The sequence below is a fragment of the Rhinopithecus bieti genome, unplaced genomic scaffold, assembly GCF_001698545.2.
Source record: "Rhinopithecus bieti isolate Rb0 unplaced genomic scaffold, ASM169854v2 scaffold_2467, whole genome shotgun sequence".
Lineage (NCBI taxonomy): Eukaryota > Metazoa > Chordata > Mammalia > Primates > Cercopithecidae > Rhinopithecus > Rhinopithecus bieti.
The window spans coordinates 948,061-962,083 of NW_016803926.1; the positions used below are offsets into that span (position 1 = coordinate 948,061).

General features: G+C 35.1%; 1 protein-coding gene across 1 annotated transcript; it reads right to left on the reverse strand.

Moving 5' to 3' along the window:
* Positions 1-860: 860 nt before the first annotated feature.
* PABPC4L (poly(A) binding protein cytoplasmic 4 like) lies at positions 861-6,338 on the reverse strand. The gene is given in 3 exon segments (XM_017859053.1): positions 861-5,616; positions 5,619-5,771; positions 6,240-6,338. Coding segments are annotated over 2 exon segments (1,284 nt in total). The 5' UTR covers positions 5,725-5,771; positions 6,240-6,338; the 3' UTR covers positions 861-4,438.
* Between the last annotated feature and the right edge of the window lie 7,685 nt (positions 6,339-14,023).

Sequence of the window (14,023 nt, forward strand, 5' to 3'; positions counted from 1 at the left end):
TGCCTTCGCAACTCAAATGTGTTATTAGTGTTTGGCAAAACTTCAAAATAAGGATTTTTTAAATATATAAGATGATGTAAATATAAATGGGTTAATAAAATCTGATGAAATATCATTGTTCAAATTATGAATCTCTCTCAGAAGTTAAGGTGTTTTCTCTACTACAGTTAAGAACACCACTAAGAAGATGCATTTCCTTCTCGTTTGGATTCAATTGTTTCATTCAGGGCAACTACAATTTAGTTCAGAGCATTCTGTGAACTCTAAAATATGACAAGACGATGAGACAAAACCAACACTGAATTATACATATTTCCCCTGGGCAAACCTGGAAAATACTCTGACTTTATCAAATTCAAATCCAAGTGTATGTGTAACTCAGACTTGAGTACACATACACTTGGGAGATATATATATGTCAAAAGTATCCTGAAGGTATTTAATTTGTTCTATTTTTGAAAGTGTAGAGTTTTTAAAATTATATTTTTCCTCTATTGTTTTATTATATCTATTTTTTAAATTATATTATGGGGCATATTTCCAAACGTACTATGAGTAAGCCAATTCTAAGCACTTGACAGATTAGTTGAATTTAACAATAAATTCATAAATGTCTTTAAAATAGTTAATTATTCCTCATTAAAACTTGATGTATATTAGTGTTTTGTTTTCAATTGTGAGCTCATAATTATGAGTAACTTAAAAAAGAAATACTAGTTCATAAAGAAATTGTCCTTGAAAATCTGCAATACAAGTATCTTCACTAAAAAACACAAGCAATTTTCAGTTCACTCTTAAGATAACTGATCTTTGGAAAATCAGAAATACTTTATAATAAATAAAATCATTTTCAAACATGCTTTCATCTCTGAAATATTATATTTTATTTGACATTTTCTCAGGGGATCTATAAAATATTGAGAACATGAAAATGACATTATTAAATCACTTTAAAATTTTTATTTTTACCAACTATAAATTCCTATTTGAAATTGAAAAGATCAAATGTTAAAATAATATATTTATTGAAATGGCTGTACCCATAAGCAGGCAATTACACAGCAGAAGTGGCAATATGTGTGGAGAGACGGGTGAAAGTAGAAACAGTGGCTCAAGGCATATCTATGTACATTAGTTTTTACTGGAATGCTTATCAGAAAAGTGAAGATTCTACTTATTTATTAAGGCACTTGGGCTCAAAAGATTTAATACCCTTTAATGAATGAATCTGTATTTTCCACTAAGATAACTTGCTATTATCACACACCAAAAAGAATTAGAATGTACAAAATTTAAATAAATTAAAGAAATCCATAGGATTGTATATTTTTGTAAACTAACTTAGTCACTTTTTTACAGTAAATGCTGGAAATAAGCAGTTTCTACTAAGAAGGCAGATTATTGTGTAATTAAGCCACAGCTATAATTCATCTAGACATCTGATGTTATGTCCTATTAATTCCTTACATATATGACAGAACTCTGTTTCCTGATATTATCTTGAAAATATATGTAAGCATTATCAAATATTGTTCAAATATTTGAACAGTTTTACAGATTAGTTTTTCTGAATTAAGATGGAGACTAGATTATACAGAATAAGATGTCAAGGCCAGGCACACTTAATACACTTTCCAGTCTTCTTGTCTGGTAAACCTTTTCAACAACTTTCTGCTTCTGATATATGTTTTGGTAAATACTTACCTAGTATAAGAATCTATGTGAAACTCATACACCAACTCTAATTCATTGGCTCTCTGAATCAGGTATTTACCAAAACATATGTTATTAAAGATGGAAAAGCACATTTTTAAAAGATTTACTATAGGTTTTATATAAGATACTTTTTATGCACCAAAATTTTAGTTAGAAGCATGGAGAATATGAAATTCTGAAAGTCATAAACACAATACAGATAAATTGTGTGGGTGTATATATATTTGTGTGAATGTATATATTTAAAGTGTTCAAAATATTTTGAAGCATGACATCAAAGCCATTTAAGTAAAATACTGAAACTTTCCAGCTTAACATTTAATTTTGGAATAATCTTCAAAACTGTAAAGAAAATGAAATATCAGGTGAAAAAGTCTAAAATGTTGTCGTAATATGCAAAGAAATCTAAAAATCCATGTAAATAAAAAAAACTCCAACAAGAAAATAAATTATGATCATGACACATTAACTCATAAGTATGAAAATACAAATGGTCATTGAGTACACAAATGCTGTTTAACTTTTGTAATTTACAAAAGTGAAATAAAGCAATGATGAAATGGTTTGTTTTACATATCATGTTGAATTGACCAATAGCTTTTTTAAAAAACCCTTGTTTCTTGGAGCATATGGAAATAGGCATTCTCCTACAATGACAATGGAAATGTAAGTGCCACAAGTATTCCGGACAGCATTTAAGCAATATTTATCAAAATTACTTTTTAAAACTGATTCTTTTTTAGTCATTAATTCCACTTCTAAACATTTCCTTAAGAAAACAGACATATTTGCATATACAAATTTGCAAGGATGTTAATCTCCAAGTTATTTATGATAGAGGAAGAAAGAAAAAAGGAAGAAATTATCTAGCAACGTATAAGTTTATCAATAAGAAATTAGTTATATTTTGGTACAATCATTGAACAAAACATAAAAGTCACTCAGATTATAACACAAATGATTATTGTGAGCATAGAAGTTGACCATAGCATATTGTTTAATTAAGAAAACAATTTCAAACAACATTTGCAATATTACCCTATTTTTCATAAATTACCTAGGTGTATGTATATATGTAGAGAGAGAAAAAAACAGAAAAATATGTAACAAATTATAATAGGGAATTGGTTTGCATAATACAATTATATGCAATCTTTTTATGGACTAAAATATTTTTATTTTAGAAAATGTGCAAAGAATATACGCATAATTTCTATACAAATAAAAGGTAACAAATTTTTCTCATTCATAAACCGAGGTATTGCCAAAAAATATTTTAGTATTTATTTTATATTAGTAATATATGAAATAAAGGATGTGAATAATAGTTATAAGAAACAACAAAGCCAAGTAAAAATATGAAAACAGCAAAAACAAAAGCACTTGCTTGCTAGGTAACTTTGGTATGAATCAGAATTTGTAAAGCAATTATTTAAATGTAAATAAAAAACTCTTGCCAAGATTTCCAAATGGATTTGAAGCAGCACATATTAAAAGCCCACATAAAACAAACAAACAAACAAAAATCCTTTAGAAAGTATTTTAAAAAGCTGAGGAATATAGATGAAAGGCAGGAGAGAAAGGGAAATAGGGGAATGGTTCTAAACTAAAAATTGTGCTAGAAAACAGAATAAGTGATGTAACTTCAATTTATCAGAAAATTGGTCAGTGACTTTCTGATCAATGAAGGCTAAAAGTGAACCTTAATGGGTTACATAGCTGCCATAGTCTAATAAAAGGAGATGTGAGTTTATAAAAATAGAGGAACTTACTTTTCTGAACCCTAAGAGAATATCACTACACAAAACGATATAAAACAGATTTTAAAAGTTTTTAAACAGAATTTCTATAATCTGCATACATGACTTTCATAATAATAGCATCTGGTAAAAATTTAAGGGAAAATATTAAGCCATATAGGTATGAAGAGATTTAAGACCAGGCCAACTTTGGGTCACCTGAGTTGATACAGATATATAACTTAAGGAATGTAGAAGTTAAGGTTTTACAGTGCAAGTTACAATTTAGATTAACAAGAAAGTACCTGAATTATAGTTAACTAATGGAAAGAACAAAACAAATAAAGCCAGTTTTCAGGCAACATTAAAAACCTCCATCATCTTAATTTAAATCATCCGAAAAACAAGCACGTCAGGATATAAATTTAAAATAAATTCAACTATATCTGAGTACTTTAAGCATTTATTCAAAATGAAATTAGATCTTTAAATTTATACTATAAATTTCTAAAAGTCTGATTTCTCAAAACTTGGATGAAAAATTAGAAAATTTCTGTCAGTAAAAATACTTTGGAATCTTTAGGTGTAAGAACTATTTTGAGCATATTTTCATAGAAGAAATTAAAGCTAGCAATATTACTAAAATAATAAAATATGCAATAAATTCAAATAATTACCTTATTTCATTTGGTTCAAATGTAATAAAATATATCTATTTATACTTATTGCTATGAACACATCAAAATAAGAAAATATGCAATATTAAAATTAGAAAATGTGCCTCTGTAAAATGAACTAAGTTCCATTTATTTTTCCAACAAAGAAAAAAAATGGCTTTGTATAAAAAACGTTTTATCATAAAATTCACTAAACTAAGCACCCATCATGTGGAATATGAAATTTACTGAGGTCAATTCAGGCAGAGATCACTATCATTTCCCCAACTGCTGCAGATGCTAACTGGGAAGGAATGTTTATCTTTCCTAATATCTCTGGGCCACGGCAATGCTAATAGGTTTGGAGCCCAAGATGCGGCCATTCATCTCAGTCATTGCTTTAATAGCATCCTCTGGAGAGGAGAAGCAGATCAAGCCAAACCCTCTGCTCTGGCCCTCTTGCTGCATTACCTTAACTCTGCTAATTGATCCAAATGAAGAAAATGCGTTTCGTAGTTTTTCATCATCAATGGTGTCATCAAGGTTCTTAACATAGAGCTTTACTCCCTGGCACCCATGAATTCGTTCCCTTCTCAGCTGCTCAAACATTTGCTTTAACTCAGCCTGTCGCTCTACTTTCTTTTGCGCCCGGCCTACAAAAATCAGCTGCCCATTTATGTCCCTTCCATTCATTTCTTCAACAGCTTTCTTGGCAGCCTCATGGCTATCGAAACTCACAAAGCCAAAGCCTTTGGATTTCCCACTGGAATCTGTCATCACCTTAACACTCAGAGTTTTGCCATATTTGCTGAAAATGTCCTTCAATCTCTCATCATCCATGTCACCTCCAAAGTTTTTGATGTAAATATTGGTGAATTCATTGGCTTTGCTTCTGAGTTCAGCTTCACGATCTTTTCGGTTTTTGAATCTGCCAACAAACACCTTGCAGCCCTTGAGTAGTTTTCCATTCATCTCTTCAATGGCCCTGTCTGCAGCACTCTGGTTCTGAAAGTGCACAAATGCATAGCCCTTGGAGCCTTGATCATCACTCATCACCTTGGAGGAAAGAATCTTTCCAAAAGCTGAAAAATGTTCATAAAGGGTTTTGTTATCGATAGATTTGTCCAGATTCTTGATGAACACGTTCCCAATTCCAGATCTCCTCAAGTAGGCATCACGCTGAGACCACATGAGACGGATGGATTTGCCTTTTATGATGTCAAAGTTCATTGTGTCCAGCGCCTTCTGGGCATCAGCCAGCTGCAAGAAGTTCACGTAGGCATAGCCCAGAGAGCGGCGGGTGACCTGGTCCCTGCAGATGCGGATGGACAGCACGGGTCCCACAGCGCTGAACTTCCTGAACAGCAGGTCCTCGGTGACATCTGCATGCAAGTCACCCACATACAGGGAGGCCATCCGGTACTTGGCTGCTACACTCATCTCCTTGTCCTTGCCACTGCGAGCCTGTCCCCCGGAGCTCTTGGAGCAATCCCCTTGAGGGGTAGTAGGCCACAGCTTTGGCCCGGCTAAAGTGTGGAGGCCTCGGGATCACCACACAAAGACCAAGCAATGGAGTTCAGACACAGCTCCCCCAGCTCAGGCAACACCCTCATCCAAAGGTCCCCACAGCCACCAATCTGGCTACGAAGTGGCAACAGAGCTGTGAAATCGCAAAGAGGGGTTATTAAGACAAGACATTCTTTTCCCTCAGATTTGTGAGAAAACTTCAAGTGGCGGGCTGGCCCTCCATCTGAGCATTCTCCACAGACGCCCTAGCCGCTGGTTTCTGAATAAAAATAGGCCTCGCTCAGAGTGGTTTAAAGTTACAGCCGCTCGGGAAGAACTCCACAAGCGGAGGCGTCAGAGGCCCCGGCCGTGGAGTATAGGCAGCGAGGTTCTGCGCGGCAGAGACCCGAACCTGCCAGATACCGGGTTCTGCAAGCGCCGCCGCCGAGGCGCTGCCGGGAGCGACGCGGACCAAGGGCGTCCTGAACACCTAGGGGGCCCCTCCGACCTCCCGACCCGCGCGGCGCCCGGAGAAAGGAGGCGTGGGGGAAGGGGAGGCTGACAGACAGACTGACTGACGGACACGGCAGAGCGGGGGGCCAGGCGGGGGCTGGGGGCTCACCGGCGATCTTCTGCGGGCGGGCGGGAAGCCCGGAACTCGCTCGCTGAACTTCCCGCGCACTGGCTGCCAAGTGAGATGTTTTCTTTTTAATATTTTTTTAAGAACGTTTTTCTTCCCCCCGCCCCTATTACACGTTTCCCACCCCCTCAGATGGCTTAGCTGAGAAGCAGGAGGCGGTGACTGGGGTGGAGAAAGGCAGCCGAGGGGAGTGGCCCCAATAAACCCACCCGCCCGCAGGGCTTTGCATGGGTCAGAGTGAGAGCCTTTCCAAATGTGGATCAGGGCCTGTCACTTCCTGGCTTCAAACCCTCCAGTGGCTTCCTTTGACTTTTGGATAAGGTCCAACATCCGCACCTTGTTCTATGAAGTTCTGCAGGATTCCTGAAATGCTCCAGCCTCAACTGCTGCTTAGTTCCCCTTACGAAACTCCAAGACACACTAGCCTTTTTCAGAGCCAACTTTATAAAAATGTGTTCTTCAGAAATAAGTTAAAATGCTTTTTCCAAATAGATACTTTTTTTTTCTAAACTCCTCTGACAATTTAGGTTTCCCTCTTAGAAACTCTAACACTACCCTGTACTTGCCTGGCCTTTGTCTAATTACAAAATATTGCATATTTTGTAACAATAGAAGCCATGTGCACTTTATTCTCAGGGACTTGCAGACAAGGGATGTGCAGTATTTATTGAACAAATCTTAGCCTCAGGTTAGCTTTCACATCTAGTTACGTGGAAGCAGTGGCACTTGTCTTAGAGATATTTTAAGTGTGAAATGAGTTAATAGATTTGGAAATGGATAATAATATCAGATACATAAGTGGTTTCCAGTAACATTGATTTCATTTTCCTTAGCATTAAATAAAATTCCTTAGTACCATTCTAATGAATCCTTAAAATTTGAATCATAATGAATCTTTGGGAGTCAATAAGTTACTGTCACCGTAGCATGACCTTGATTCTTTTAAAGAGTCCCAGAACCTATGAAATTAACCTGTGGTCTCAGTTGTACTTACTTACAGAAACAAAAGCCAGGCAGGATGCCAGTAGCCACAAACAAGCCACGAGATAAAAACTCAGCTTGGCAGTGCTACTCAGACAGACCTGAATCCTCATTTCCTTATCATATTAAAATCTCTGCCCAGTGGGGAGAAATGCCCTTTGCTAGGCACATATAGTAAGTGCCCAGTGCAAAAGAAAGCACAAGACTGCACACATTCTAGTTTTCTCTGGAAAGTCCCACCTCTTTCCAGGAATTTCCATCCTTAGTTTCCACCTCCATGCTCTAAGAGACCTTAAAAATCCCCCTTCTCCACACACCTGGGAAGAAGGTGAATGAGAAGCTCACCTTCTCTACTCTTTGAACAACAAATAAAGTTTCTGCTCTGCTTAACAGAACCTCCTCTCTTTCTATTGACTCAATGGCAACAGGCAGGTAAAGGACCCACTGGGGTAAAACAACCCCTCTTCAGGGCGGAATATTACCTGCAAATCTAAATTGGGTGGATCAGTTAATGTAAGGCAAATTTAGTACTTTTTCAACTTTACTGGACATAGGAAAAAACCATTGATCTTGTTGAAAAAGCAGATTCTGATTCAGTAACTTGAGGTGGACCTGACATTCAAATTTTCGAACAAGTTCCTGAGTGATGCAAATTCTGCTGGTCTCTGAACCACACTGAGTAGCAAGACTAAATGAATCCTCATTTAGCGGGATCTTTTCTAATGTAAGAACTGGAAAACTAAAAATATGTGCTTAACTTGCAGAAGACAATAATACTCTAGCAAAATTCATTCTTAGAAATTAATTAAATAAAACTGGAGCATGATTTTCACTGTAAAATCCAAATTGATTGTAATCTATCTTAAATTTCCTATGTGGGAGATGAGAAGATGCCACTCCAAACTACGAGAGATTACTGAGCTGTAGATAATTAAGAAGAAGCAGATGCAGGGAAGCTCATTGCCCTCCATCTACTTGCCTAAAAGCACGACAAAGACTTACAAAGGAAAATATTACCTTGCCCTCCCCAAAACCACTCACAAATGTTAACCACCGAAGACAACTTTGGACCTTATCAGCCTGGAGAAGGTACGAGAAGAATCTATATTCCCAAATTTTAACAAGATAACTAGCCTTTATCTACCATTGATTCACCTTACCCCAAATTGCTGCCTGTAACAACTTAAAGTCTTTTTTTGTTTTACCACTTCTCTAAGAATTTACTTAGAAGAAGAAGGTGCTATATAATCTGAAATTCACCAGAGAGGTGAGTCACCTCTTTGAGAACTACTCATTATATATTTTACATATACATGAGAGTATGTATAAAATATACAAACTTACAAACTCATGTATATATAATATTTTATATATACATACTTCATGTATGTATACATGAGAGTATAAATGCCTGAGTATTTTAACATACTCAGGTATTTATAAAATATTTTATATATACATGAGAGTACAAATACATGAGTATGTATATATAAAATATTTTATATATACATGAAAGTATAAAATATACGTTAAATTACATATAAACTTCTGTTCATTTTTCTCTTTTGTTTTTTTTGTTTTGTTTTTGTTTGTAATTTTTTTAGACAGGTTCTCTGTTAGGCAAGCTGGAGTGCAGTGGTGCAAACAGGGCTCTCTGCATGTTGGACTTCATGGGTTCAAGCAATCCCTCCACCTCAGCCTCTCTAATAGTTGGAACAACAGGCACATGCCACCATGCCAGGCTATTTATTTATTTGTTTATGTTTTATTGTAGAGACAGGGTTTTGCCTGTTGATCAGGACTATCTCCAGTACCTGGGCTCAAGTGATCCTCCTGCCTTAGCCTCTTAGAATGCTAGGATTAGAGGCATAAGTCACTGTGCCTGGCTGTTTGTAAAATTTATTTCAATATGTGTTATTCCTATAGCATCATTTGTTCAAATAAATAAATAGAGTAATCTTTTCTTTCAGCCTATTTTGTAGGCTGCAATTTTAAAAAGGAAAAGAGACCATCAACATAGTTTGTAGATACCATTAATGGATTGGGCAATACTCCAGTACATACTTTAAGAATTTAGATACTCTTTGGTGTTGTTTAAAGTAAGCAAAACAGTAATTACTATGTTCAGGGGGTTTTTTTTTGTTGTTGTTGTTGTTTTTTAAGAAAGCTCCTAAATATGTAGTCCCTAAGAATTTAGTCTTAAGATTTTTAGTTTCTAAAAAGTATAGTTTACATCTCATCAGCTATTTGTGTTGTTTGAATACAACGGTAGTTCAGCTATAACAAGATACCAAAATATTTCAAGAACTTATGGGTTTTTTTCATTTTACCTTAGTGTGATCTTCACTCGACATTTTGTAAAAAATGAGAAAAATTTCCAAATTTAGAATTTAGTCCTACATTCTCTAATCAACTTACCTGCAACTGGTACAAACCTCAGTTGGTTAAATGATCAAATATTATACACCTTCCTCTTTGTTCTAGTTATGGTGTTTTATTTTATATTTTAACAAAATAGCATTTTAAAAGTATCTATGATTCTTCCTTCCCTTTAATTCACTAAATCTCCTCTTTTTGTCAGTTGTGTTCACTGAATAATTTCTTCACTCGGGGTGTCCTTGACGTTTGCCCTTTCTTTCCCTTCTACTGCCTTTGCTTCATTTCTTTGTGTATTACTGCATGAGTCTTATTCATTCACCTTCTTTGATTCAGGCTGTCTATGTATCAGTCCATCTTGCATTTTGTTACTGGAATAACTTTACTGATGTCTCTTTCATAATATTTTAGTAAAAAATAGCAAATGACACCAAAGACTTTGTAAGATCAATACCATTGTAACTACATATATTTTCTCTTGTCAAGCTAATCCCTCACTTGTTTTATATGTACATGCAGTTCATTCTTTTAAAAATACAAAGGAATGCAATATATTTGAAGAGATTATCTGCATTCTCTTGTTTATTACAGTACTATTCACAACAGCCAAGATTTATGGAATCAACTGAAGTGTCCACCAGTGGATGAATGAATAAATAAAATAAATAAAATAAAATAAAATAAATTATGCATATATGTATATATACACAATGGAATATTATTCAACCATAAAAAAGATTGAAATCTTGTCATTTGCAGCAACATGTTTGGACCTGGAAGTCATTGTGTTAAATGAAATAAGTCAGGGACAGAGAGATAAATACTGCATGTTCTAACTCATATGTGAGAGCTAAAAAATTGAGTCTTGTGAAAATAGAGAGTAGATTGGTGGTTACTAGAGGCAGGGAAGGATAGGGGAGGGAGAAATGAAAAGACGTTTATTAATGGATACAAATATACAGACTGAGAGAAGTAAGACCTAGTGTTTGATAAATTTGTAATAATTTAAATAATTATAACTATAGTAAATAGTAATTATTTTTTACATCTCAAAATAGCTGAAAGATAGTAATCCAAGTGTTCCCAGCATGAAGAAAAGAAAAATGTTTAATTTACTAGATATTTCCATTACCCTGATTAGACCATTACACATTGTATGAATATATCAAAATATTTACATGAACACCAAAAATGTGTACATCTATTGTATATAAATTAAAAATAATAAAAAGCATGTTTTCAAAATAATCCTTTATCCTATGATTTTATCTACATTCTACCATTCTTGAGCCATGTTTTCTCCATTGTTTTCTCTTAATATTCTAGTTAATACTGATTATTTTTACTTTTCAGAAGTAATTGACTTAATATATTTATTGCATACATGTACCTAATTTTGGCGTGAGTTCATTGGTTTTGATGGACCTTGACTTAAAATTGTTGTCCTTTATGATGTTAGCTGTCTTATGCTTTCCTTAGCCAATTGTTGTAGTTCTGTGTCTTGCTGACTTGTATGTCTCCTTAATTCTTCAAATATTCTGAAATTATTTCAATTAAGTGCCACTATTTTGCCTAATTTTGAAAAAAAATTGTCTACCTTATGTTATTTAGTTCAATTGCCCTCCAATGTACAAGTTTGTTATGTGTGTGACTCACAGAATTAACAGAGGATGAGATTGCTGTTTTGCTTAAATGACAGGAAACCTATCAGTATTTCTACTCACTGATATTGACAGCAATGGAGGTCATTGCTTACTTTGGTATTTATCATGAAAATATTAATAAGTAGCTATTTTGGGTATGGAAATGCATTTTAAAATAAAAATCTCTCCTACTAATTAGGTAAAATTAGTTTCTGAAGTCTTGAATCCTGGTTCTGCTGTAGTCAACTATTAAAATTTTCTTACTTGTGTTCAAAATGGTCTTTATTGTCTTAATATATAATAATTAAAGAAAACTTGCTTTTGTTGTATTTTGAAACTACCATGTTCAGTTTACTACAAAGCATAATATTGTATCTTTTAGATTATTTGCTTCATTTTTTTGACAATAATCTCTTTCCAGTTGTTATTTGTTGTTGTTGTTGTTACTTGTGTTTTTTTGTTCTGTTTTTCTTACCCAAATATAGTGTTAATTTCTTTAGAATGAAGAATATGATTTACATTTCAGAGTTACCTTTCTCTTTATGGCACATATGGAAATTTTTCAATAAGTAATCCTTGATTGCTAGTAGATCTTGATGAAAGGTAAATGTCCCCCAAGGCTGAAATAGATGGTGTCAGTCATCACATATCACCTGATACACAGCTTTGAGTACAATAAAAACATTGGAAATTCATTTACTTGAATCCCAAGCTGTCATCACATCTGTAGAAACTGATGTGAAGACTTATTTTATGATAAAAGGTTGCTTTGTTTATGTACATCCCCTGATCCTCCTCTGTCCCCCACCACAACCTCAGTCATTTCAATGAGAAAGATAATCAGAGATAGGGCCAAGGCTCCTAAGAGAAATAACATCATTCAGACCTATTTAAGAGAAAGAGAAGTAACATTATTCAGACCTATGTCAGCATACTGCAGTATTATATTTCAGGAAATAGAGTCAAATTTCAGTGGTTTTATTGGATACTGATGCCCAAGTCATAATACTTCCTGGTTCCCTGGCAGGTGAGAGTACCCAAATACAGCTGATGAGGTTTAGACCTTTTTCACACTAGGGAAAGAAGCTAAATGAACCTTGTGGGCTGCTCCATTGGACCAATTTAATGTAGCATTTTTACTTATTTTACAACTGAGTTTATAACCAATTTCACAACAAAATTTATATGTTAGATGCTTATGCATTTCTACAAATTGGCAGATTCTAGGGCACTGAACTGTGGAAATAAATTGCTGTCCCTTATAGAAACATCTTGATCCTTCATGTAGATGCCCATGTTAAAGGTCATTCACTCATAAGATAGTAATTGAGCTGGAGATTGACCTTGCACCACTCAGATTGCTACCATTGCTAACTGGGTCTGTGAATAAATCACACATTTTCTGACTGCTTTTGAGGCAAGGAAGGCTACATTGCATTGAGTTCTGATGACTCCTGGAAAGCTCTAGTGGGATAACACTTCTTGAGGCTATCAGTGCTGTCTCACCACAATTGATCCATTTTTATGTTGCAGTGTTATGGTTTAAATTCTATCAGCCCACTGCGGCTACATTATTGTGGCCTTTGGAACGAAAGTCTTACATTTTTAGTCTTTAGAACCAGAAATATTTACAGTCTGACAATGGAATATCTTCTACCATGAAACCCACTCTATAACACCTTGATAATCAAGATAGACTTCAATAGACTCTCCTTATGCCATACTATCTGTAGAAATCAGGTTTTGCTGAGAATTAGAATGTCCTTCCTAAAATATCAATTCAAAATGATTCTGAGTCTATATCCCTCAAAATCTCTCAGTCCCCAACTTCTAGCAATAGAGTTCAGTGGTTATCCCTAGAAAGTGGCTATCTCATTTGGCTACTTCCTGGGTAATCATTAGGACAAAAAGAGTGGGTTACATAGACCTATTATGAATAGCTGGCATTCTACCCTGTTCATTCCTGATCATGATACCTTTTCTTTCTCCTAATGTCATCACCATGCTGGACTGGCTGGTGTGCTCTCCAAGGAATACACGGCTAATACAGAGTCAAAAGATTTAAATTCTATTGTAATTCAACCACCTGGATACTCTTCTTAGATTGGCATATTCCTGTGTCATAGCAATAACGACCGTTTGCTCAATACATTACTCACTAAGTCCCTGTATTGTTGTCCATGCCAACCAAAATAGCAGACATATGGATGCAGTTTTTGTCTCTTACGTCCCTGGTCCTTATGGATAAAAATTATGGGTTCAAGTAGAGTGGTGATTGGGGAAAGGGGAATTTTTAGCTCCAGAATCGATACACAGCAATTCTGTAGCAAAGGAAAGAGAAGAACAAACTCAGTACCTGGGAAATATCTCATAGTTCAGAAATTATGGTGAAGAAAGGAAGATCAATGATAATTGTCTTTCAGAATCACCCTGAAGAGCTGTTCATGATGAGAAAAGAAAAGAAAAGAAAAAAACTCCTTGGCGTGCCTCTCCCAAACTGTGGAAAGTGCTTTAAATTTAAGTGATGGCAGAGTCTTTCATCCTCTACCACATGGAAATATGACCATGATTTGGATGCTGCTTTCCTAAAATTCACTGTGAAGTCAACTGGAAAACAGCAAAGGATGCCCTAGTTCCTGCATTCCCCGTGCAAAATAACTGTCAGCACCTTGGGTTGTTTCTTGCACTCCACTTTCCACAGATATTATTCAGTTATTCCATATAGTAGATGAATGTCACCTTGCTGTTGGCACAGACAAAATACTA